This window comes from Diadema antillarum, unplaced genomic scaffold, assembly GCF_040938485.1.
Source record: "Diadema antillarum isolate AM-2024a unplaced genomic scaffold, OU_Dant_1.0 seq00000776_RagTag, whole genome shotgun sequence".
In the NCBI taxonomy this organism is placed as follows: domain Eukaryota; kingdom Metazoa; phylum Echinodermata; class Echinoidea; order Diadematoida; family Diadematidae; genus Diadema; species Diadema antillarum.
This window is the reverse complement of record NW_027271665.1, coordinates 785662-812757: the sequence shown is the minus strand read 5'-3', so window position 1 is coordinate 812757 and position 27096 is coordinate 785662. Positions and strand designations below refer to the sequence as shown.

Here is a 27096-nt window from a genome sequence, read left to right as displayed (position 1 = left end):
CATGGATACCCTTTGCCCATCATTTATTTTTACACATTTAGACAGTGCAATTGAATGCAACACTTGTCTACAGGTACCAGTATCCTGACTGGAGGTGAATATCTACATGTATAGACATAAATAGTTCCTGACCTGACCATGCGAATAAAAAAAGGTACCAGTCAGCCGACCAGTCCAAGTTTAGAAGATCATACGACAGAAATTCTTTTTCTTACAATAAATCAAGAACCCCTTGTTCAAGAAGGTTGTTGCAATAAGTAATTATATTCAATGTTTTTTACCCTTCTTTCATTTCATAACACATTTTGACAATGCCAATGAATGCAACCTTGTCCTTATGTACCAGTATCAAGTGTTATCCAGCGGATATAAATATTCTCTTGGCAGACCAAATTAGTACCAGTACCAGTACCACTACCAGTCTAAGTTCCTATTCTAGGCCACTAGTCCTCTACAGTAGCTTCCTGGGAGTTGTTCTTGATAGCCTCGGGGCATGCGCTACATACACTGTATTGCTTTTTTACTCTGCCGATCTTGCTTTTTCTCAGTCACAACAGAAAGCCAAAAATCCATACTGGAACAAAGGATGAACATCTTATACAAGTCTGTGCCAGAACTAAAGTCCTGTCATTATTGCACACTCCGAGCTTTCTTTAGGACGGTCAATACTGCTGCCCTCGTCTATCTAGGTAAGTTCTCACGCTGTGTTGTTTACATACCGTTTATGTATCAAGTGTGACCAATGCTGGATTGTGGTTGCTGCTGAAATCATTTTCATTTTCTTCTTGTGTTTCTTGCTTCTTTCTATTGTTGTGGTTTTTGTACCGTGGTCCTTTTCTGGTACATGTAAATGGGTCTGATACAGGCACTCATTATGTAGAGATGATTAAATCCCATTTCTTAATCGTGTGAAGTTTAGAGAATTTGTCTCCTCCCCCCCCCCCCCCCCAAAAAAAAAAAAGAAGAAGATATACTAGTAAATGAAGAAGAATGGCAAGATTGAGACTACCAGAGACATATTGTTTGTAGTTTGTTGTTTGCAGTTTATTGTGTATGACTTGTTTGCATGCACTCGGTAACTTCTAATGTAATCTTTTTTTTTTCCTTCTTTTGACCAGGTCAATTAGTGAAGATTTCTCAAAACAGAATTTCATATCTCCACAAATGTAGCCACCATAAGCCTACATGACAGTGTGATGACTGGACAAGATTTGTATTCACTTCTTTAGATTGAAAATGTTGTTTTAGAAGTACTGTACAGTTGTATTTGGGTTTATTAGACAGATCTTGAACAGAGCATTTGTACATTTAATACAAATCACATCAACTTGTGCCATTTTAAACACTTAAAGGTCCCTGCAATCCGAATGTACCGGTATGTTGACTTCTATTGACACCCTTTGGTCTATACATGACAGTGTGATGACTGGACAAGATATTGTATTCACTTCCTGATATTGAAAATGTTGTTGTAGAAATATTTGAGTGAGACAGATATAATTGAACAGAGCATTTGTACACTTCATACAAAACACATTAACTTGTGCCATTTTAAGCACTTAAAAGGTCCTGCAATCCAAATGTATGTTGACTTCTATTGATGCCCTTTGGTCTATACAAAGGCAAATCACTATTGAAATACATGAACTTCATAGCCATCATATATTTTTAATCATGTTTTCTTATCATTTTTTTTTTTTTTGAACTAGGGCTGTTAAGCCTCACCTCTTGAAAACAACAATGCAGGTAACAACAACAATCCTCTAGAGTATCTTTATTCATATTCCCGCTGCACATCCTCCTCATGTGACTTGAGCTGAACAATAGGCACACATGCATCTATCTGCCTAACCATTCATTGGTTACTATGTCGAATATTTCTCAGAAACATTTTCATTTTGCATTTGTGGGTATTAGTGCAGTGTACACGCTAGTAATGAATGGTTTAGCACATACCACCAAACAGTGTCTACTTGTATTGCTCAGCTCGGGTGTTACAGGAGCATTATGTGCAGTGAGAATATGAATGAATTGAATGATTGAATAAAGATGTTCTGGAGGATTTTTTTTTTTCCACAGAAGGGGCTTAACAGGGTGCAGAAGTACAATATTTAATATGAATGCATGTTTTCATTAAGTGTTGATTTGGTTATTAAAATGTATGAACTAAAAGGCATCAATAGAGGTCAAACACATTTGGATTGCATGGACCCTTTAATCTGTTGAGGAAGGGATAATTTAGTGAATTTCTACCTTTGATTCCATTTCTCCCCATATTTTTACTTGTGACATTTGTTGTTTGTTTGTTGTTTTTTGTTTGTTTTGTTTTGTTTTGTTTGTTTTGTTTTGTTTTGTTTAATTTTTTTACCACAGGCAATAACTTGGCTCTATTAACTCTATCTTTATTTGTGACATTTTTTGTTTGTTTGTTGTTGTTTTTTCTTCGTTTGTTTGTTTTTACCCGGCAGGCAATAACTTGACTCTATTAACTCTTTATGTGCCATAGTGTAAACTCCCAGTGTGCCACATTATTCTGATTGGGAACAGTAACGCAGTCGTGCTTTGAGAGAGCATTCTGTTCTTCAAATCTATATACTAGTAGTAACTTTTATAGATTTGTGTTACCCTGGAAATGTAATGCACCAAATTGTAGAGAAAATGTCAAGCTTGCTTTATGTAAATTGTATGACAAATCTGCACATGATTTTTCTTTCTTTCAAGTGACCTGTAGCTACATAATCGTAGAGGCATGACTTCTGCACAAAAGACAGTGACAGGAACTTTAATAATTACTTGCAAATCCCCGGGCTGCCAACACTGGAAACTAGTTGAGAATGAGACTCCCATAGGCCAATGCTATAATTTAGGGGTCAAAATGAGTGAGATCAATAGAAATGCATGCAAATGAAAAAGAATAAAGTTTTAGAGCACTTGAGAAAAGACCAAAATGTGTGAGTCTCACGCTCAATGCGTGAGAGTTGGCAGCCCTGAAAACCAGTAGGGGAGCATTGCTTGATAGTCAATCACCAAATAAAAAGCAAGATACATGTGACAGCAATGGAATATTAACCCATTGAGGACGAGTCCCGAGTATACTCGGGCAGGTGTCTATGGGAAATGCGTGTTGTAGCGAAATCAGTCCGTCCTCGACGGGTTAAGAAACACTTCCATGGTACTGTGGCATTTGGCAATTTACACTACAGAGTATACATATGTATCTATTGGTGTGATAGGGCTCGTGCATTTGAGCAGAATTATGCAAACTAATTGGCACGCCGTCAACTGAGCCGGGCAAGCAAACGTGGCACATAAAACTCAAGAAAAACAAAACAAACCAAAGACATGTCACGGTATCAACCGTGCATCCTCAAAGTAACTTTGAAAACGGGCTACCCTCTACATTGATCTTCATGCATGCTTTTATGAATGGATCCAGAAGTGAGGGTAGCTCACAAGCATTTGTGAGGGTACCCTTTGGTTGAAAGCTCTTGTCATTTCATGGAGAGCCCTTCACTGCTTCAGTTTGTGGTTAATTTTATCTAACCGGTAATACCTAAGTATAACTCCAGCATTCTTATTTCACTGTCTATGTCAGGGCCTGTGCGAACATACAGAGACTTGCATAAGTGGTGACCGGTGCTGCTGTTGTGAGAACACTGCATTCTACATTTAAGATTTGTGTGCGGGTGGTACAAATTTAAAGTCAGCAATGAGCTGGGATAAACATTGGACTTCCATGAAGAAAATCATCTGCTATTAAAGACTACTGTTCCTGAGAGAAGAATCTTGTTTTAAAGGTACAGTATTAGTGCTGAAAGAGATTTATATCACTTTCAGTTTATTGACATTTTCTTCTTTTTTTCTGCAATTTATAATTCACTTTGCATTGCCAAGTAAGTTTTGAAAAGCATTGTTTTTCTTTGTAGTTTAGCTCATTTATTCCGTAGACCAACTTTTATCATTCCTCTTGTGAAAGAGGTGAGTGCAGAGTTCTATGTTTTGTTTTGCTTTGTTCTTTATACAAAGTTACTGTGTTGAATTGCAGGCTTATTTACAAGTGGAAGTTTTTGTATTCTTCATTTGGACAAGGTCACTTTACTGCCTACCAAGCTTAGAATAGTTATTGCCTTTATTGTGTCCATTTTGTGTGGAGTTTTGTAACTTTAAACTCACCTAGAGTAATTATGATTTTCATGTATCTGCTTCCATGCAGCCATTGGTATTCTTTTACTTTTTGTTTCAGTTTCCCCAAGGATATGTGTATGTCTGCCTTTTCAGAACTTTCACAAGTTTTTGTCAATTTGATATTAGAATGGACCTTGATTTGCCATTCAGTGCATAAGAAAATTTACATCTGTGAAATTTGATAAAGCTAGACCCTTTCTTCCATCAGCATAAATGCTCTTGAAACACAAACTTAGATCTTTTCTTTTTAAAACATGTTGTGATAGTCTTTTGGACGACAGTAGAGTGCCGGTCTAAATGCGTTTGATTATTATTATAGTGCTTAGGTTGATAAAAGAAATTTTTCCATTCACAAAATCATTGTCCCATTTCAACAAGACAGATATCATGGTCTCACATAAATTGACCTTTATTAAAAACAGTTTTAATACTAAGGGGAATATTTCGAATACTCATAAAATTTGTGATAGTTTGGTACCATACTTCGGCCCTTGCTCATGCACTGTCAATTTGGAGATAGCTACCTATGAAACTTTTGCCTTCATCGTAATGTATACTCACCACCTCAAATATTCCCATTCATGTCTAGTCAATTCATGGCCAAGTGAAGAAGGAGAACTATAGACTAATTATAAATGTTGTGTAACTCTAACCCATGCGCTAACACTCAGTATTCCATGGGAATTCTTTCACCTGGCCTTCTGCCTACCAGGTCGGCAGACGCAGGCATCTGTGTTTACTCAAAATAATTAGACAGGGCCAGCATGTTATTTGCGTGCCAAATCAGGCCAAACTACTCGTAGCCAGAAATGTACACACGCAAACACACACAAAAACACGCACACTCATGTTCCAGTGTGTAGAGGTGGTGAATGAGGAACAGATGTTTTAAATACTCTGGCAGTCTTTGAGCTGTTTAGTTTCAGTTGATTTCATCTGATGATGTTTCATCAATAATCGTTTTTGTGAACTTGCAGGGCAGGAAAAGATTGCAGTGTAAGGCTCCAAGTCCATACAGTCTTCAGAAATTAAGGTGAGTCTGTAAAATCCAAATACACATCAATTAAATGCGTAATTCATGTAAGTTTTTGAATCATCTTGATTGTCTTATCTGTATTTATACATAAAATACAAAATACAAAAATGTACGAGTATGTGGTTCATAACATGAGTATCTCAGAATTCAGAAAATTGTTCATTTGTGATTGTTTTATGCTTTTATACAAGGTGTATTTGTCAGAATTGTGTAAAATTACTGCATTGTGGGTGAATGTTGTTCTCATAAACTAAATTATGTAAAAATCTTTCTACATCATGTCTTTACTAGATTGATATTTTTAGTGCATAAAATACTTCTCATGCAATCTCAATAAAATAAGGCCCAGTGTCTATCTGTCATTAATTGTTTTGATAATGAAATTATACTTCCAGATGAGCAGGATATAAATGTGTAATTACACAAAGTACCGCATAATCCGGATTGTGTGGAATAAGAATAGAGTTCAAATTTATGAAATTCTTCCGTCGAGGTGTTTCCATGTATGACACATCAGTGACAGTTTGAGGAAAATTGACAAATTTATGCCAAAGTCATGCATTTTTTAAAAAATCTTTCAGTGCTGCCATTGCTGGATGAGAAGACTACAGCTTGTAATGTCACATACATTAAAAATATAAAGAAAATTAGCATTTGTACACTTTTATCGGATATTGTAAGAGCAGTTGAATTTCTCTCAAAAGGTAAAGGGAATTATATCACCCTTTAGCATGTCAGTAACAAGTCAAGGGAATTGGATGTACATTTGTACTTTTTAACCCCTCCCCCCCTCCCCCCCCCCCCAAAAAAAAAAAAAAATGTGGAATTTTCTTTACATTTTCCTTATTAGTGATTACAAGGTGATATTAAAAAAAAGAGCATTTTGATGCTAGAGAGCAAAAGTAGGTACATACACATAGTATATTCTTTCTCAATGATAAACAGATTGCTTTCCCACATGGTGCAATGTATCTCTGTATTGGAGTATTTTTGGGATAACCAGGACATATTGAATGAACATTGCCCTGATTTAAAAACAAAATATGTTGTCTAGTGAATGAATGAATTTATGCAAATGATGTCATGTGTTTTGTTCTTCATTGCAGCAGCTCGTCTTGTCTGACCGAGTGAAAGCTAATTGTACTGTGTCATCATGAATAGCAATAATAACGCTACCAGCAAGGATGCGGTCTGTTTGGAACAGATACCGTTCACCAATTCCAGCGTTCCCCAGTACTACTCCTCCTGCGCTGACTCTGGTGAGAAAAATTCCAACGGAGGAACACCAAGCACCCGTGACATGGGGGAAGGTAAGGCTTTATTAGTTTTAAGTTATTACATTTTTCCTGTTCAGTCCAGAGCAATAATGATATTATGAAGGACGATGTACGATCACTGTCAGACCACGCAATAGTGTAGAAGAATTTGCTCTTTCAGAAAATATGAAAAAACTCAAAATTGATGAAGTCAACCAGTTTCACCTATTTTGATTTGTGACATGGGGGAAGGTAAGGCTTTGTTAGTTTAAGTTACTAAATTTTTCCTGTTCAGTCCAGAGCAATAATGTTATTATGAAGGACGATGTACGATCACTTTCAGACCACGCAATAGTGTAAAAGAATTTTGCTCTTTCAGAAAATATGAAAAAAAAACCCTCAAATTAACTAGGCCAACCAGTTTCTCTTATTTGGTTTGTCACACAAGTTTGTGTGAATTTTTGTCTATTGTATGATGCATGGTCAAATATACTGGCCTACTGGTTTCCATAGACAGTTGAGTAACCATTGACATTTTTGTCGCTAAACACAAGAATCTCATCATTTCAAGAGCTGATGGGTGTGTGACATTCTGAAAGAAAGGTGTATCACTTTGAAATGTGAGATGCAAATATAAAAGAAATCAAAATCATTATATTTTGGCTTCGTGAATCAATTTGCTTAGTTGTGATGCCAAAATATGCATTAATTTGACTTTTAAAAGCAAGATTCATGTTGAATTTGCCCCAAATTAGCTGTGGCTGTGGTATAACCTGTTTGATGCGACGTTCATGATCATACCCATTACAGTCAACAGTTGGTTGTTGGAATGCTAATTCTGTACTGTAACTTGGGGGGTGGTAGTTTCGTGAAGGTATTTAATTAGTATAGTGTTAACAACTAAATGTAGTACTTAATAGTGGTGGTAGTGTGGTAGGAGCAGTGGGAATAATGTTGGTGGAAATGGTTTAATAGCGTATATAGTAATGGTGATAGTAATGAATGACAGTGTAAGTATTGGCAGGTATTAAATGTCAGGGATAGTGTTGGCTGTACTTAATGTACAGTATAGTGTGTGTCAATAAAAATAGTGATATTGTCATTAACATTATTGGAAGAGGTAATATTGTGATTAAGAAGTAGGAAAAGTTGCCTCTTTACAGCTAGTACCTGAAAGTTTACCACAAGTTCCGCTTTCATCATTGGAACCATTAGCCTTAACGTCCCTATCTACTCAAGCTAAATTAGCAGGCTAAATAGGTGCAGTGTACGAATTGTACTACATTGTTGTGTACATTCATCGAGGCCATACTACATTGTATGTATTCTCATGGAGAAACAAATTAAAATTATGCGCAATATTGAACAGTCTCATATCAATTTTTGAACATCAGTATAGGAAATTCAAATTGAAATGGAGATGGATAGGGCCTAATGCTTTTTTTCCCTGAGATGTTTAGAATACCAGTGATAAAATAAACCCACACTCACACTCACACAATAATGTTGTTTGAAAAAACAGAAGTCATTCAGGTGCAAGTTTCTTCACTTTGTCTCTCCTCCTACAAATTAAATTTGTTAAGATTGCAACTGCTGATCTGTAAATTTACAAGCATGTCAGAAAACTTCTTTCAGAAGTCATTCAGTTTTCACTGTTTTGTGTTTTTTTTGGTGTTTTTTTTACAGTAGAGCCATTTCGCAGTCTTTTGGGTGCAGCCAAGCCATGATGCTATATATATATATAAATATACACATCAAACATGTTTACTTGGAAAATATGAAGTGCAAATAGATGAAAAAGAAATTCCAGTATTTGTGATAAAGAGATGGTGTAAAGAAGTCAGGCAATTATGTTTTTATTTGTTTGATTTGTGAAGTTGCATGACATTTCACAGATTAATGTGATGTGTCTGATGGGAACTGAACAGCTGTTGTCTGTCACTGTGAAGGCCATCAATGCATCTGGGGGAGGTAGTTTAGAGAACATTTCAATTTTGTGCTGTATGTTTCATGCACATACAAATTGAGATTGCTGGAACAGAGTAAATGCACCAGTCAGCTGCATTAGAAATTCCATGCCCAGATGACAAAGAGCAAATATGGCCTTTGGAAAAGTGACTTTGTGGGAGGAAATATGAAGTATGCCTGTGTTTGAAACGGCTTGTTTATGCCAACGATTGCAATCCAAACTTGGACTGTTTGTTTGAGATGAGTGTTTGCACGATCGACTATTATGAACATAACATGTAGGTCTACGGTTTATATAGGCTTTCAACAAACTGCTTTGTACAAAGTTTGTATTAGTCTTCTCAGAACCTTTAAAGTATTATAGACAATTTAACATCAATCCACCAATGTCATTGGCAGATTAACCTTGACAATTGTGAAGTATACATTAATTCTTATATCATTCTCTATGAATTCAATTCTGACTCCTTGTTTTTGATTGTATGCTCTCAGAAGTGAATATTGTGCATAAAACATTGTTATGCATTTTATTAATGAAGTCCACATACACTGCAGTGCAAGCATTATGGAGAAAAGAATGCACACACACATTTAAAAAAAAAAGAATGTGTAAATCCCTCTTCATCTTTTCACTCATTCATTTCATCTACATTTGTAACACACATCTTGAGAAATGATGGATAGTAACAAATATTTTAACATTCTGTGTATTCAGATTTTAGGTGATATTTTGTGATACATATGCTGTAACAGATCTAAGTCATTCTAGTGTATGTCACATTCATATTGGATTTAAAGATAATATGGTGGGGGGGGGGAACCTACAGAAAAGCAGATGTCTGTTAGGGTAGGTCATCAGAAAGAATATCAAACACAATCACTCACACATGCATGCAAGTACACCTGGGCAAACAGCCTAGATGGAAAGTGTCCCCCTTTTTTTTTCTTTGCTTAATTCTTCCATTTTAATCTTTCACACTGCCATGAATGAAATACAGTTTGGATGAGCCAGAAGAGAGAGAAATGTGATGATTATGAAGGCAAATTGACAAGTTGAATAATGTGTGGTGGTTTATTGTTTGTTTGTTTGTTTTTTGCTTCTTTTTTTTAGTTCTCTTTTCTTTTACTGTATATCTTAAATTCCTACTTGTAGTCATCGGTTCTTGGTAACACTCCTTCTCTTCATAGATGTGTATGTCTCATGATTTTTCTTTTATCTTTTTGTATTTTTATAATCATCTCTTTATGTAGTTTTGAAAGAAAATCATGATCATGTCCACCATAAGTTTAGTAATCTGTATTAATCTTTGAATTATATTCTAGTGGTACAATCTGATATAATGTCAATGCATCCTCAGTGTTTTCAACCCCACCCCCTCTCTCTCTTCTTGTGATCTCTCTATCTTTATCTTTCTTTGATCCTCGCTGCTCAGGTTTACTCGAAGAAGAGGAGATGAGCATGCGCGAAACATCTCGATGGAGAAATGCCGCTCTGGCTGTCTCCTGGATTTCTGTTGTTGGCCTCTTCATCATTGGAGTATGCAGCTTTGGTAGGTTCTCAAAAGATATTATTAGGAAATTACCTTGTTGGAAAACTGGGATGTTTGGTTGTTGTTCTTTTTGTATTTTTTTTTTTCATTTGAAGACCTCAAGACATGGGCAACCACATTTGAAACTGAGCTACTGTCAAGGAGTAGAACATAAACCTACAGATGTATTAATCCCCCTGATCATTATTGTGTCACTGTATACCTGGATGAACTTCCCATCTGATGGGGTAATCTTCAGGTCATCAAGTTCATGGGGGGGGGGGGGGGACTGCTAGTAAAAATCTTTTTAAAATTGGGCACCTTTCAATATTCTACAAGTGCATGTACATGTACAAAATTGTGCTATAAATGCTATTCATCATCATTATCAAATTAAGCCAAAGTGATTGTCTACAGCTGTATGTGCACATAAGGAAGTTGAGAGTGACATTGAAATGAAACCAGGTGTACACAGAGATTTTCAATCCCCATAATCTCTGTTGTCATGGTACTGTAAGTGTGTGTTAATTGTCCTTTTCTTCTCTCTTGCATTTGCATGATACCCCACCCTGTCAATATGTATGGTGCAGTGCACATTTAGTGAAATAATTGCAGGTCATTGGTATTGCAAATTTGTGTGGCTGAAACAGTCAACTTTATTGATTCTTTGCTTGCTTGTGTATTTGTCAAGTCATTATTTGAAAGTTGAATAACCAAGTTCAGAACTATTATGTTTCTTACAAGAGGATGATGTGCTGCAAAACTATAAATGAGATGTTCATACGATTTCATTGCAGTTGTCTCTGGCTCTACGAACAGCTCGGCAGCATTTGGATTTGGGGTATGTAATCCATTGCACTATCTAGAAAACTGCAAGTGATTGTGAATGCGTGATAATTTTTGCAAGGCTTGTGTTCTTCTGAACTGGCATGAATAATGAGAACAGATGAATGCCTTTCAGAGAAACTGATCATATGTGTGCAGAAATGCATTATTCCACTGAAATTATTGTAAACTATTCATAATGTTGACTAAAACAGCCCCAGTATGAAATACTAGTCGCATGAAAGTTTCTGCTTTACTGTATTATGTTTGATTGTTGTGGTGTGGTGTCACTGTGTATGATTTTTGTGGCTTGGTCATCTCCTTCTATTTGAAGGATGAAATATTAAATATTTCATCCTTCAATTTTACAATGTCTGAAGAACCCACCCTAGAAAGCTCCTTGGGATATTTGCAACATGTATGAGTATGAAATACAGGCAAAAAGTTCCAGTGCATAATTTGAAAAAGTTCCTCATAATCTTAACTTGATATCTTCTTGTTAACTCTTTATGTGCCACGTTCGCACGTTCGGCTCAGTCAACGGCGTGCCAACTTCGCATATTCTGCTCAACAAACAAAGCCGGCAAAACCGATCGATAAATCGCTAATCCCGCGGTACAATCAAACAGTTTCTCGCGCTTTTGTTCCTCTGACATACGGCTTGCATTCTATGTGGTGATTGACTATCAAGCAGTGTTCCCAACTAGATTTGCGTGTACATTCTAAGTTTCTATCACTATTTGTGACCGTGCACCTCAAAACGAACATAAAGTCGCACACACTGATTTTGCGTGAGGACTGAACATAAGTGAAATGGGTCAACCTAGACGAACTTGTTTTTTTCATATTTTCTGAAAGAGCGGGTCTTCTTTTACATTGTGCTAAAATTTGGTATCATAAAACGGGCAGGAAAGTGTGTTTTTTTAGCAGTTTATCTCGAACATTTTTGGTAGAATAGTGTGATTAGGTGTGTCTTTAGAATCCCTTTTCCATTTCTGAAAAACCTTGTCCACACTCTTCACTTTCAACTCTAATAACTTTTGAAAGGATAGTGCTAGTGCTTTGAAAGTTGGCATTAATTATGGAAAGAATGTGTTAATGAGGCATGCTTAATTTCAGTTTAATTTGATCATCCCTTCATTGTTGTTACTCTGGTGGTTTACTTCCTGTTTTTTGTCCTATTCATCGCACAGCCAGCAAGGTTTGGTATAAAGATTAAGCGCTTGAATATACACTGTACTTCAGAGCCTCTTTTCTCAGTTCACACTTTTCCTGAGTTTGTGCTTTCTTTCCAATATTTAGATAGGTTAGGAGAGTCCATTTGATTTGAGTTATACATCATTTTAAAGCTTAAAGTCTGCTCTTTCAGAATATGGTCTTAACTAAAAATTTATATCTGGCGACTTTTTCTTTGTTTTGAGGTGCAGGGTCACATTTTGTGTGCAAAAGTCATGCCTTTACAGTAATGTAGCAACTGGTAATTCAAAAGAAAAATTGAAAAATAGAATTGTTATACATTGCATATACGTAGAAGCAAAGTTTGGCATTGCTCTTTAACTTTACTCACTATTATGTCCAGCTTGACAGAAATTTGTAGAAGTTATACAAATTGGAAAAACAGAATTCTTTCTCAAAGCGTGACTACCTTCGTGTCTCAGAATATCATGGCACACAGGGGGTTTCCACCATGGCACATAAAGAGTTAACCAGTTGATGATGAGCTATTGTTGCTCTATATACATTTCAAAAAGATGCTTGCAAGAGTATACTAGGGGTTTGTCTTCAGTTCGATGGATTGAATTTGCACAACTCATTTTAGTATTTAGTGAGTGTGTTTATGTGTCTGTATCTCTAAAAGATGATCAAATTAGCTACATGTATGACATTCAACAAAATGTTGAATGTCTAAGAAATTCAAGCATGTAGGTCCTCATTAGATATCATTGCAGGTAGAGGTAGTTTGATTGAAAAAAACAGACATGTTACCAGCATTCATCTCGTCAGTGAATTTAATGGGAGATGGGAAAGCTACATGCTTATAAATTACCTTAAAAAAAAAAAGGTCCAGAAATGATAATGATGTCGGCATTAACAAAAAAAAAAAAATGATTTTGCTTTATGTACAACCAGACTGTACCAGCATATATTGCAGTTTGCAAATTTTTATGTGATGTACACTATTGTAGGATGGAAACTGAGTTTGTGTGCCAGTAAATTTCAAATTTATGAAATAGTTTGGTTGATAACCCAGTGCTTAACATCCATTTATGAGGTCAAAGATTCTTTATCTATACACTGTATGTCGGAAATCTCAAATAACAGCTTAAACAGGAAGAAAGTTTAATTGGTACCCAGTCAGGGTAGTATTTAGCTTTCAAGTCACCTTTGTCCTACTTGGAGTTTCCTTTGTTCTTCTGGAAAATTTTGCAATTTGCATCATTCAGCTGTTTTCTTATAAAAACCAAAAGTTCAGGCTGAATCTGATTTTTCTTGTACCCTCCATTAGAGACATTGATTCAGTGTGATGTACTTGAAGAGAATTTAAAAAAAAATGAAAAAGTGGAAAGTCAGGCAATATACGCTTAAAAAAAAATGACCCAAAAAGTCCACTTCAATGCCAGCTTAGAGTCTCTATTTAATGTATTCAGTTGGCATCTATAGAAGAAAAAATACAAAACAAAACAATAAAAACAAATGCACACACACAACACACACATACACACACACACACACACACACACACACACACACACACATACACACACACAAACACACATTTTGGAACATATTGCTATGAGCAGAAGTCATGTTTGTTAAATTCAATCATCTAAATTACCAATGCATTGTCATAGCCAAATACACTGTACACTATCTATATATTTATATGCTACATGTACCACAGTTTGACTGCCTCCTTGACGTTGGAACATCAGCCGTGGTTCTCTGGAGGTTCATGGGCTCTGTAGGAACAGTACACTCTCCAGAAAAAGAGAGAATGTGAGTATATATGGCCTACGTATGATAGATCATCATCACATTTCCACCCAAGAGAGTGTGAGAGGCATTATAACTTACATGTAAAGGTAATGTTTTATATTAAACTGTTTGATATCAGTAGCAATCATACATACAGTAAATTTGAAGAGTTTGTTCGCAAAATCCGATAAGTCCATATTTGCCAAACGGAGATATTTGCGATTAAAGGTCAAGAAAAATAAGGAGAATAATTAGAAAATTTTTGCTTCTTTTGACCATAACCTCAAAAATGTAACTTTATATGTAGTGACCAATATATAATCTAAGAGGTATATTTTGTACTTTATAACAGAGATGGTACTATCAAAATCTTCAAAAATGGACTTATCGGTTTTTTGCGAACATTACTCTTCATTTGTATCTGAACTGTTTTAGTATTTACTACTCTAAGGGTATGCTGTAGAAAAAAGACAGAATACAAAATAAAAGACCGAAGAGTAACATCAAACAATGATTTGGCAGAAAACAATACAAGTGATTATATCCCTTATGAAGTTATGTGAAGTTGTTTCATACTTGAGATGTTTGGTATATTACGACTCTGTTCAGTGTGACCCTAATAATTTTATAAACCAGTGGGCTACTACTCTTGACTGCTACAAAGGTCAGAGTCAAAGTCATTTACTCAACCAAGGAAGACTCTCATACATTATAAGTCTGCAGCAGCCCTTGGACAGCATTCATCTTGCTCCGAGCTTCTTCTGAACATTTGAATGTAATCAAAACAAATTGGGCAGAGCAGACAAAAACAAACCAACAAACAAAACCTCTAAGGGTACCTGGCTTGAAATAGAAATTTCCCCTGAAAGAGTCTGTAGTGTGTTTTGAACAATCAATGAACAGAAATCCATCTTTGAGCTGATGAAGTTGGGTGAGAGTGAAAAAGGCTACAGTTAATTCCTTGATGGCACCTTCTCTTGCATATCTACAATCTATTGATATCTTGGAAAAAGAAACATCGCCCCAAACTTTCTGGAATTTGTATGAATGAATCTTTTTACTTTGTCTTAGTATGTGCCAACCCATTTTTCTCCATTGCAATCTTCAATACGCCCATGATAAAACAAAATTTATCAACTTAACTCTTTAGAGGGAGTGATTTTTTTTTTTTTTTTAATGCACAAATCATGTCGGTATTTAGCGCAATTGTGCATTCTTGACATTAGATGATTCATGAAATAGGTGTAATTTCATGCACAAAGCACATATCTTATTAAAGCAGTTGATATCAAGCCATTCATATGTTGATGATAATAAAAAACAAATTTATGAAAATGGCACAGTTTCTTTATGGCTAATCAGCAGGAGAGGTTTTTTTGTTTTTGTTTTGCTTTGTTTTTTCCAGTGATCTCTTGTGCTCAGTTTCTGTCTGTGATTTCCAAACATTTTTAATTTTTTTGTTTATTTATGTTGGTTTTGATTATTAGTGTAAACTGGATGCACAATAAACATTTTTTCCCCTGTATGTCGTACTGATGCTAGTTTTGGCAGATTGAAAAAATTGTCAATGTGTAGTATACACACCCTTGGATGACACTGCATTTTTTTTTTCTTCTTCTGCTTTTGTAGGTGTCACATGATAACTTTTAAGTATGCTGCCTGTCAGACTTTACGTGTAACCGTACCCATGAATTTATTTCTTCTCCTAAAAACATCCTGAAGGCCACATACACTGTACATAGCCTTCATGCAATTAACACCCATCAAGCTTTTGTGGGGCATGGGTCAAAGTTAAAAAAAAAGTGCACGTTCTCTGTTATGAAACAAAGGTGATCATGTACAGTCTCTCAAAGTGTGTCTTTAAAGGGAAGGCAAACCCAAAGAGCAATATGGATTGAGTGAAAGTAGCAACATTAGTAGAACACATCAGTGAAAGTTCGAAGAAAATCGGACAATCAATGCAAATTTTATGAATCTTTAAAAATTTGGTGTTGGAACCCCTGGATGAGGAGACTACTAGAGGTTATGACATATGAGTGGACCACAATATAAAGAAAATATAAAGAAAATTCCACAAAAATTCATTTTCATGAAAATTATAAAAATTCCATCAACTTTATAATGACATATGTTAAGGGTGGCAATTATTCCCCCTGCTTTCTGAAAGCGGTTAGTCAAGTGCTCTTTCATAATGCTAGAAAAGTGAATTTTTTGTGGAATTTCCTTTATGTTTTCTTTGTATTGTTGTCCACTCATACGTCATAACCTCTAGTAGTCTCCTCATCCAGCGGTTCCAACACCAAAACTTTAAACATTCATAACTTTTGAATCTATTGTCCGATTTTCCTCAAACTTTCACTGATGTGTTCTATTATAAATGCTGTTGCTTTCACTTAATCCACATTGCTCTTTGGGTTTGCGTTCCCTTTAACCTCGTAAAGATGCAGTATCATAAATTTTTGCAAGTCATCAACTTTAGTTTTGTAATGTGATACATGAAGTGCAAGCTCTGCCTTGAATCACACACGGATATCAGTACCAGTAAACCTATACTTGAGTAATTTGTGGAGGGCATACCAGGTACGTTGTACATTTGATGATGCATGGATCTGGTATGCAATAGTAATTCATAGCACACATACACCAGACATATGTAATTAAGAGGGCGATATGCATAGAATTGATGTTCAAATATCATGTTGGCCTTGCTACACTTGTAAAGCCACAATACACTGTGGCTTCGTTGTTTATTGTCTACATACAGCAGTACTGAGTACTGACACTGCCGGTAAAGATTGAGCTCATCGTGAAAATGCATTTGACTCTAGCTGGTATGTTCTAATGCTGGTATGGTCTCACACACTGCACACGTGATCTTGCATCACAAAACCAACAAAAGGTTGCCAGACATGGATATTTCAATAGTTAGGGTGAATTCTGGAAGAGCAGACTTTAAGCTTTAAAATGACATATAACTCAATACAAATGAAGAGTTTGTTCGCAAAAACCGATAAGTCCATATTTGCCAAATGGAGATATTTGCGATTAAAGGTCAAGAAAAATAAGGAGAATGATAAAAAAATTTTTGTTTCTTTTGACCATAACTTCAAAAATATACCTTTAAATGTAGTGACCAATATATCATTTAAACGGTATTATTTTGTACTTTATGACAGAAACCGTACTTCAAAATCTTCAAAAATGGACTTATCGGTTTTTGCGAACAAACTCTTCAAATGGACACTCCTAACCTACATTGTATATCTGAATATTGGAAAGAATTTACAGCACCCTCTAGAAAGTGAAGTTTAGGGCCTACAAGTATGCATGTGCTGAATCTCACCCTGTGGTGCTCTATAAAATGAATGAAAAAAAGGATATAAAACTTTGTAGCAATGTACAACAACAGAGGGATTGTTATGCTGACTTTTCCCATGGTAATGCTGTAAACCATTTTCTTACTACGCGTAGCTGCCCTGAAACTACTAGAGTGCAGGTGTGGCATTGACATTGAAGTCAAAATTAGCACCATTGCAATGTCAGTAAAGACAGACCACCGTCTTTTCTTTTTCGTAGCTGTCCTCAGAGATAAACCAAACATGTCAGAAAATGCCAAAGCCCAGTGATTCCATGTACATGATTGTGAAAAATTGATAGTTTTATGATTGGCTCAATTTTTTTTTTTAAAAGTTAAGTAGTAAGTAAGGACTTGGATCTGAAAGAGAAAGAGAAAAAGAAAAATACAAAGAAAAATCTTAACATGATCTTCTCCATAAAGGAAAGCCAGCATCTATGTTGTGTGTTGATATACGTGCGTCACTTGATTTATTACCCAGCAGTATGCACCTCACCCACTAAAGGAAAAACTAGACCCAGATACTAGTATATCTGAAAAGAGGGAATGTGTCCTACATTGATAGAAAACATTTAGCAAAGTTTGAAGGAAATAGACAATCCATTCAAATGTTTAGCCTTTTTTGAAAGTTTTGCCATAGTAGAGTCATTGCGGGATGAGAAGATTACAACTGTTTCCGACATGACGTATGTATGTATGATGAAGCAAAGAAAATATGGAAAATTCAAAATAAATTTTAACTGTTCTATCATAATGAAAGAGCCCGTTAACATGGTACTACTGCTTTCAGGAAGCAGGGGGAACAATGTTACCTATAAACATGGAGTGCATGTGTTAGTAAAAAGTCAAGGGGTGCATATTTTTCATTAAGAATGAAGTTTTGTGGAACTATCTTTATATTTTTTTTCTATCATTGTACATAATGTGACTGAATAGTCTTTGCATCCAGCAATTATGGCTGCACCGAAACTGTAAAAATGTGTAGCTTTTCAATTGATTTTTTTGCCCTTTGCCAATTTACACAATTCAAATGTATTATTCAGGTTCCATTCCACTTTTAACTTTTTATATGCCCAGTCACTAGTAGAGTAGCTTATCTAGCTAACAGTTGTTTTTTTTTTTTTCAGCATTCATCAGTAATTCATCCAGTCATAGAGGCTTATATCAAGCCTACTCATGTGTGGCTATGTGCCTCATTCCAACAGGAATGCCATAATGACACAATGGAAATTAAGAGTATTAAGGTAATCTCTATTCATTGACGATTAGTTTCCGGACATCTTGGCCCATTGATTAAGAAAGCACTCCAATTTGCATTGCTGGACAAGGTGCGGCCAGTGAGGGTACACTATTAAGAGAAAAGCAACCATGTACATTATCACCAAATGCCAAAAAGCTTTCAATGTATCTGTTGAATATTCAACCTGGCATTATTAATACACTTACCAATAAATTACTACCAGTCTTTGAATTAAAAAAAAAAATGTGCTCTGTCAGCCATGTCCTGTGACCATTCTACCCCCTACCCCCCCCCCAAAAAAAAAAACATGCTTATTATTGCAGAGTTTCCTACAACCAATAGATGTTATAGCATGTTGCCAATTTACAAAATGTACAAAAAGAAAGAAATGGTTGATACCAATACGCTACTAGCAGTCGAAACAAGGTATGTTCTACGGGCTCCTTGTTGGAATAGTTGGCAAATATTTTTGATTATGATTGGGGCACTAGTGTACGCTGCATACCTTTGACAAAAAATTTCCTGTCATAACTGTAGATGTGTATAAAAAGTACTACTAATCAGCATGAAATCTGCTTCATCGACAGTATGTTGTCATTATTTCAACAACAAAAGCAAATTTATCACTAAGAGGAAACCTAAACCCAAGAGAAATGTGTATTGGGTGAAAGCAGCAACGTATAGTAGAACACATCAGTGAAAGTTTGAGAAAAATTGGATAATCGATGCAAAAGTTATGAATTTTTTAAAGTTTTCTTGTTGGAACCGCCGGATGAGGAGACTACTTGAGTTTATTACATCATGCGTGGATAACAATCAAAGAAAATATAAAGAAAATTCAACTTGCTTTCACTTTTCTTGCATAATGAAGGAGCACTTGAATAAGTGTTTTCAGAAAGCAGGGGGAATGATTACTACCCTTGCAGTATCAAGTTAATGGAATAAGTGATTTTCTTGAAAAATGAATTTTTTGTAGGATTCCCTTTATATTTTCTTTATATCGTTGTCCACACATACTTATGTCATAACCTCCAGTAGTCTCCTCATCCAGTGGTTCCAACACCAAAACTTTAAAAATTCATAACTTTTGCATCGATTGTCCGATTTTCCTCAAACTTTCACTGATGTGTTCTACTAATGTTGCTGATTTTCCTCAATCCACATTTCTCTTTGGGTTTTGTTTTCCCTTTTTTTTTATAATCACCAATATGCTGCTGCTGGTCTGCGTTTAAAGAATGCTTACGTACAATTTTTGTACATGTGTGCTCTGATCAAGTGGTGAAATGTGTGCCACTTTGTACCTGTTGGCTGCTATTATATAATTGGACAGAAAGTACCTGCATTGTTCTGACTTATTTTCTTCTTTCCGGAAGAGTTGTTGCTTCATCATTTGCACACATCTATCGTGCTCTGATATCACGCATGCCTCCAGTGACCCATGACTACACTTTTCGTTGTTTACACAAGAGTGCAATAAACGTTGCACCTGAAAAGAAGAAAACAAAAGATATGCCCTACATCATAAGATATACAATGTACCAGCATAATATGATATACTTCAAGAGAATGCTTTTGCGCATGATGCCATTCATTGGCATGTGCCAAAAGCTCGCAGCAACCTTTAATGAAAGTGAAACCACCTTCTTAAATTCACTCACTGTTCCCTGAATAGATCTAACCTGACATGTGAGATGCACCATAAAACTATATTTGTCGCTGCATGTGTTGTCTCACCAACAGCAAGGGCTTCTAAGAATCCCAGAGTGTGCTTTATAACCCATATTTAGATAATTGTTGAGATTTGTTTGTAATTTCAAAACACACTGTTGTACATGTAGTAGTAGGTTATATTTTGCGATTTGGAGATGAATATCTCTTGTTGAAAGCATTTCATATTTTTTTTTTATTTCTCATTCTTTTACTATTTCTTTCCTTTTTTTGCTTTTGGTTCTTTTTCTTTTCAGGCCGGGCTGAATTTTAAAGTTGTCAGCGTGCACTTGTGCATACTCTAAAAGTTTAAAAATACTGCACATAAAACCGCCATTTTGCATTATTGTGTTTACTGCAATTTTGAGTGCTGGACAGATAATATATGTGTACAGACTGTAGCTCTTTTTACCATGAAGCATTACCTCATATGTACATTTCTTTCTTTGATCATTAACTTTTCTTCGTCTTTTTTTTTATTCCTTTGTATTCTCTTCATGATACGATTCACCCTGCAGTAAAGGCTTTTTCCCCACTTTGATTTATTATTTGACTCAACATAAAAGATAATTCTAAAATCCAGATGATGAAAAGTAAAAGCAACATTTTGTGTGCCACCTCCATTCTCCCTTTTACAGTGCACTGCTCTTTCTTGGGGCTCTGTTTGTGATTGCTGCAATATCAATATTTGCCAGATCCATCCCAGATCTTATATCTTCTACGGAGACAAGTAATGTAAGTATAGCAGGAAGATGATGGGGAGAATATGCAAAAGCAAAGTGTTTAATTTTTACTTCAATTATCCAGAAAGTCTAATTGAAAACATGACCATCTTTGCATGTTCTTATGCAAGCAATAATCATATTTCCAGCAAGTTTTCATAACAGATGTCCTTTTCCCATCTTCGCAAGTCTTTCCCAGAATTTGATGTGAGCATCCATTTCAAACCACAATTTGAAAAACAAAGGTGGAGACTGTGATACACGTACATACAATTTTGGTGGCTACAAGGTTAGTTGTGTGTCATTGAAAATTGCATTCATTTTTGTTTCATTCAATTAGAAGCCTGCCTTTAAGATGTTATTAGTCAGTTTTGCATGACTTTTATATTGATAATGAGAAAAGACCTAGGCATTACTATACCAGAGTCAGTTGAATTTTGAATCAAGGTCAAGTTTTAGGAAGATGATGATGCTGATGCTGATGACTTCTTGTATAGTGTCCATATCAGCCTTGGAAGGGTGCTCATTGAATTTGATTTAATGTCTGAACTTCAGCTGCTCAGTTAGTAGGCCTGCACGCATATCAAGATGTGCAGTGATGATCATGATTCCAATAGCAAGCTATTATACAATTTGTAAGTGAATAATGATGAAGGACCAAACTTCAATTTATCAGAATTAATCCTAGAAGGGTGATAGTGTTTTATGTTATAAGAAGGTTAGTGTGGTGTGATATAAAATTTAATAGTAATACATACCATATCTCAAGGATATACACTTTCATCTAATGCTCTTGAAACTAGCGCCAAGTGCTAACATCCTCAGAGTTTTGTGGAAATGGATATTGAGTAGGTCCTTCACAAAGTCTGTGGTATGATTATTGTGAGTTTGTATTAAAGGGAACGGCTTAACACATCTACATCTTGGGTAGATAAATTTGTGATTTAATTCAGGCTCTTATAATTCTTGTTTTCCCTGCCACTGAATTGTTTCTCTGGATGATAGTGACCGTGAAGAGGAACCCAATTGTTTTGGCATTCTGATCTATGTGTTCTAAATATTGATTTCACAAACGCGTGCTACAAGTCATGCAATAGACTTTTGTGTGTGGAGAGTGGCGGAGGACAATATTCTAAAAGTTAATCACATTTGAGAGCTGTTCAGTTTCTATTCAGTGTCGTTGATGCTGTTTGTCTCGTGATCGCTACATAGAATAATTCTATGATCAGTTCATAGGTGATCTGAGCAAGAGTTACAGCCGTATGTAAGAAACCATGTACACTTCTGTTGAGATGTCTTCTTAAAATTCTGACTAGGTGATGGAGTAAGTGTACCGTATGTCCCCCAAAAAAATTACAATGGGACCCTCAGCAATGATATCTTTAAAATATTGAATCAATCTAAATACAAATTCAGGGTAAGAAACTATAACTCATTGCCCACATCTTACAGAAAACCCCATTCGATTTGCTTCAGTGATCAAAGAGAAATGAGGAATTTTGTAGAGGATGTCGGGAATCTCTTCCCTCCAAGTTCGTCTATTGTATTCACACACAAGAGCATCAAAATGCTAAACTTGGAAGAATCAGACTCATGACATGCTTTACAACAATCCACATTTCTCTGTGACTGCTTAACCAAATCGAATGGGGTTTTCTGTAAAATAGAGCTAAAATGTCATATTCTAAGACTCTGAAGTAGCATTTCGACAATTTAATCATATTGGGTGTTATCAATGTGAAAATCTGATTGTAATTTTTTGGGGGGACATACTGTACATTGTAAGAAATTATGTAATTCCATTAACATTTCTTCTTCAAACTTCTGACTGCAGGGTTTTTGGCTTATTCTGCTTGCTGGCATCAGCATGACAATCTGCATTCTTCTGGCTGTATCAAAGTTTATCATCGCTCGTAAACTAGACAGCAAAAGTATTCTTTCAGATGGTAAGTTCAGAGAGACAGAGAGGGGGGGGGGGGACGAACGAACAAATAAACCGAAAGCAATTCCAATATCATAATTACAATTGAGAGCAAGCGGCAGTGTTTATTAATTTCATATCAAAACAAAATGTACATGAATCTACATGTATTTTTGTAATGGATAGAGCCTTTTACCAAAATGAGAAAAATACATATTTATACATATATTGTGCTCCAGAAATATTTCTATATTGACTCATTTCACAATACATTTGATATTATTGCTTCCTTGTATGTCAGCCACATCAAATAAAAAAAACCAACAAAAAAACAACAACTGCAGAATATTAAAGAGATATATGGTACATGAGGGTAATTCCGTGAAGTTGGGGCACAAAGTGTGACATTTCGGCATAACTCAATACTAATTATGCTATACATATATTCTTTATAGGCTTTACATTTGTATTGAGACCATACATTTTCCTGGAAATTTTGTGCCATTCAGACTCAATTTTGATGAAGTTATTTTTTAAAAATGTAACGGTGTCCTGTAGCATCGCGACGTGTCCATGTAGCATCGTGATAGTTAAAATCTGGTCCTAAAAGACAAATTAATGCAATTAGCTTGACCAAAATTTGATATAATATGCATAATTACTAGATTAGTCAGATAGCTGAATATCTTAACTCTCTTTTCCACAGTTTTACTTTTACAAGAAAATTACACAATGTGTCACTATGCTACGCGGTGTCCACCAAATGTCACAAAAAAGGACACCGCGTAGCATCGTGATACATTTTGTAATTTTCTTTTAAGATTAAAACTGTGTGCAGGAAATTTGAGATATTTAACTATCTGACTAATCTAGTAAATATGCATATTGCATCAAATTTTGGTCAAGCTAATTGCCATAATTTGTCTCTTAGGACCAAATTTTAAAATATCACAATGCTACATGGACACGTCACGATGCTACAGGACACCGTTGCATATTGTTTTTTCAAAATTGAGTCTGAATGGCACATTTCCAGGAAAATGTGTGGCCTCAATGCAAATGTAAAGCCTACAAACAATAAATGTATAGTATAATTAATATTGAGTTATGCTGAAATGTATTTTTCAAATATCACTATGCTACATGGACACTGCCCCAACTTCATGGAATTACCCATGTACATTGTACTTGGCAATCAATTGCAAGCATTTTACACAAATTAAAGTTGTTTCTTTGATATGAAGAAGACACTTGTACAAGTACTAAAATGATAACTTTTAGATTATATTCAACATTTTGTGTCTGTGAACTTAGCTGAGCATGATGTCTCATTCTTACAATTAATCATGTATCAAGAGTGTGATACCCATATACATCATGTAATAAATATGTATTCACAGATCTGTTCGATTACTTATGGAATCATGTCTGAAAGATTACATCAAGACTTGGTATAAAATGATTTGACTGGAATTTTTTCCATTTACAAAAAAAAAAAAAAAATAGCTGTAGTTTACATGCACATTAAAGTACCATGACAAGCATCATACTGAATGTTAAAATATATGTTTACAGACTAAAAGTTCAAAGAAAAAAAAATATTGCACGGTTGGCATGGTTACAGCTTTGCTTTGCCCCTTCAGGTTACAGCTCCCTCGCTGGAGCCATCACGACTCTAAGCATGCTTATTAGTAGCATTGTCATCAGTGAACAACCGTCCGTCTGGTATTTGGATGAAGTCATTGGCCTCATCGTTGGTCTCCTGCTCTGCTTCTACGGCATCAAGTATGCACTATGATTATGTAGAGTCTTAAAGGCATAATTCACCATTTGCAGATAAAACAACACCTCAGCATTAGTGCTTCAAAATAATTCTAAAATGTAAGATACACTATAGGAATAGAAACCAATGTAAACAATTCAATCAGTATAATCGATGTTAAATGTTGTTAGATATAGAAAATGTAAGCAACAGTTATAATAAAAATGTTTCCTGACTATTGAAAACCATCTACAGTTATGGTTTATTGAGAAAAATGGTGATATCTTATTATATTTTAGGCTTTTTTGCAAAATTTTTATATGGTAGGATGTTTTGCGATAAAACTGACCTACACATACATGTACATGTATATGCATCAAATGTGATATCTTGAACATTTTTTTAAAATCACTGCTCCCAAAGGTAAACAGGACCTTTAAAGTACAATTCTGAACCAGAAATAATGTGATTTCGAGAAAAAAAATGGCACAGACAATTTGTAATTGAAACGTTACTTGCATTGGACAACAAAGAAAAAAGTTATGAAAAGTTGAAGATAAGCTTATTTTTGCAAAACAGTTCTCAGACAGGGCTTTCCATATGCAAATGAGTGAGTTGATAATGTCATATCAAGTCACAGTTTCCCATTGGTCATGTACGCAACAATAAAAAAACAGTTTCAAAGTCTAACACATAATGTAACTTCAAAACAGCGATCCAGTCAAAATTATTTGTAGATGGGGATGTATTGAATAATTTGTAAATGTGCCACTGGTTTGGTCAAAAGAAAGAAAGAAAAGAATAATCGCATATTCCATAGTCTTCATATAGGATGGTTCACAATTTACAGTCTACCCCCCCCCCCCCCCCCCCCCCCGTCTTCCCATAATTACACTGTCCATCCAAATTCTTGCTGATGTCTGGATCCCTTTTGTCCACCCTGTTTCATTTTGATAGGCTGCTTGTCGACGTGTTGCAATATGCAGACATGAAGGGCGCCCTCATTGACTGTCTGAGACCGGCAAAATGAGAGGAGCATCCTTGACAAGGGGCTGTAAAAGATCGAAGAAGAAAAGTGTCCTGCCGTAATGGTGATGCACCCATCAATGAAATGTCTTCCACTTCTCTATTGGTATCATCAACAAACCATCTGGAGCAATTAATCTTTATATTGTGGACCCAGTTGCCATGACAACCCCACTGTCTTCTTCCCATATCCCGTGCCAATTGTACTACAGTAAAACGAGATAGTCATTTTCGCGGCACGAAATTTTCGCGAATTGGAGCTGACGGCCTTTTTCGTGGCATGAAATTTTCGCGAGTTGCCCGTAATATTCAATGCATATAGTGTAGACAAGAACTTTTGCGTGCATTTTAATTCTGCAAATCTTGGCTCTCGCAAAACTCGCGAAATTAAAATGCATGCGAAAATTCCTCAATTACAGTATCAGTTGTATTTTTTGTAAAGTCTAGAGAACAGTTCTGTAACAGCCATGTCAGCTGGTATCTATTATATAATTGAGTGTGCTGTTATCTGGTCACAAGCTGCCTGAACTTTTGCAACTTGTTCTCCTGTAAATCAAATCAGCATGAGCATGTACTGCATACCTGTGAGCAGGTATACTACCAAAGCTGTTAATGAATATCCATACCCCCAAAATATATGTTGCAAAGATGCAAGCCTAATCGCATGCATGTCAAATGGTTTACCACCAGTGAAGTTACAAACGTAACTGTCCAGCTCTTCCACTGAGACTATTGTCCATGAAGTTAATAATTTGTAGCATCTTAGCATATGAGGGATTCAGAAGTAAAGTAGAGATGTAGGCAGATACAAGTGAAGAGTTTGTTTGCAAAAACCAAGAAGTCCATTTTTGAAGATTTTGAGTTACGGTCTCTATCATAAAGTACAAAATAATACCTTTTAAATGATATTTTAGTCACTATATATAAAGGTATATTTTTGAAGTTATGGCCAAAAGAAGCACAAATTTTCTTATTATTCTCTTTATTTTTCTTGACCTTTAATCGCAAATATCTCCATTTGGCAAATATGGACTTGTCGGTTTTTGCGAACAAAGTCTTCAAGTCTTCCCATTTTGCTTGCATGTATATAGTTTTAAAAATGCAATGACCAAACACTTTTAAGACGTTCCCTCATACACACACAAACACACACACTTACACGTGTGTGCAGGTGTGTGATTGTCCTTATGTTAAAATGTGTGCATAAATATTTATGTCTATATACTCGTTTGTATAATACATGAGCAATATATTAACGGTACATGCATGCAGATATGAAGAGGTATGTGTGTGTAATTTGTCATCACATAAATTTAAACAAAAAAGTAATATATATGTATTTCTTCCCCATATGGGCCTATCTAATCAGGAGCATCATGTTTTGACAGGCCCTTCTATTTTCCAACGAAGTGTCTGCATACCATGTGGAAAATTGTGGCTCTACCTATAGACATGCTTTGTAAAACATTCTCACTCACTTTCCAAACAAAGTCAATATTTTTCACCATTACCTTTTGCTCAAAGGGTATAGTTCATCAGTTAAACTTGTCAGCTATTTCACTCTCATGATTATGTAGTCAGACCTTGC

At 35.6% G+C, this 27096-nt stretch overlaps 1 protein-coding gene across 3 annotated transcripts; it reads left to right on the top strand.

Annotated features, from left to right (window-relative positions):
- The first annotated feature begins 398 nt into the window (after positions 1 to 398).
- Positions 399 to 25748, top strand: LOC139738955 (transmembrane protein 163a-like). Of its 3 annotated transcripts, none has more exons than XM_071649572.1 (11): positions 399 to 689; positions 3596 to 3797; positions 5163 to 5218; positions 6331 to 6531; positions 9879 to 9995; positions 10772 to 10815; positions 13702 to 13796; positions 20716 to 20812; positions 22634 to 22745; positions 24364 to 24505; positions 25440 to 25748. In XM_071649572.1, exons 4-11 carry the CDS (start codon positions 6375 to 6377, stop codon positions 25510 to 25512), a joined length of 837 nt encoding a protein of 278 aa, XP_071505673.1. In that variant the 5' UTR covers positions 399 to 689; positions 3596 to 3797; positions 5163 to 5218; positions 6331 to 6374; the 3' UTR covers positions 25513 to 25748. The 3 variants fall into 3 exon arrangements, with proteins under 3 accessions (XP_071505673.1, XP_071505672.1, XP_071505674.1); XM_071649571.1 differs by having other exon boundaries at positions 6328 to 6531; XM_071649573.1 differs by lacking the exons at positions 399 to 689; positions 3596 to 3797 and having other exon boundaries at positions 5068 to 5218; positions 6328 to 6531.
- The last annotated feature ends 1348 nt before the right edge of the window (positions 25749 to 27096 follow it).

Bases quoted from the DNA above. Each gene is read 5' to 3' on its own strand.
- LOC139738955 (XM_071649572.1), top strand. From the start codon at position 6,375: ATGAATAGCAATAATAACGCTACCAGCAAGGATGCGGTCTGTTTGGAA. The intron at 20,813-22,633 runs GTAAGTATAGCA...TTCTGACTGCAG, and splicing joins CTTCTACGGAGACAAGTAAT to GGTTTTTGGCTTATTCTGCT. The intron at 22,746-24,363 runs GTAAGTTCAGAG...TTGCCCCTTCAG, and splicing joins CAAAAGTATTCTTTCAGATG to GTTACAGCTCCCTCGCTGGA.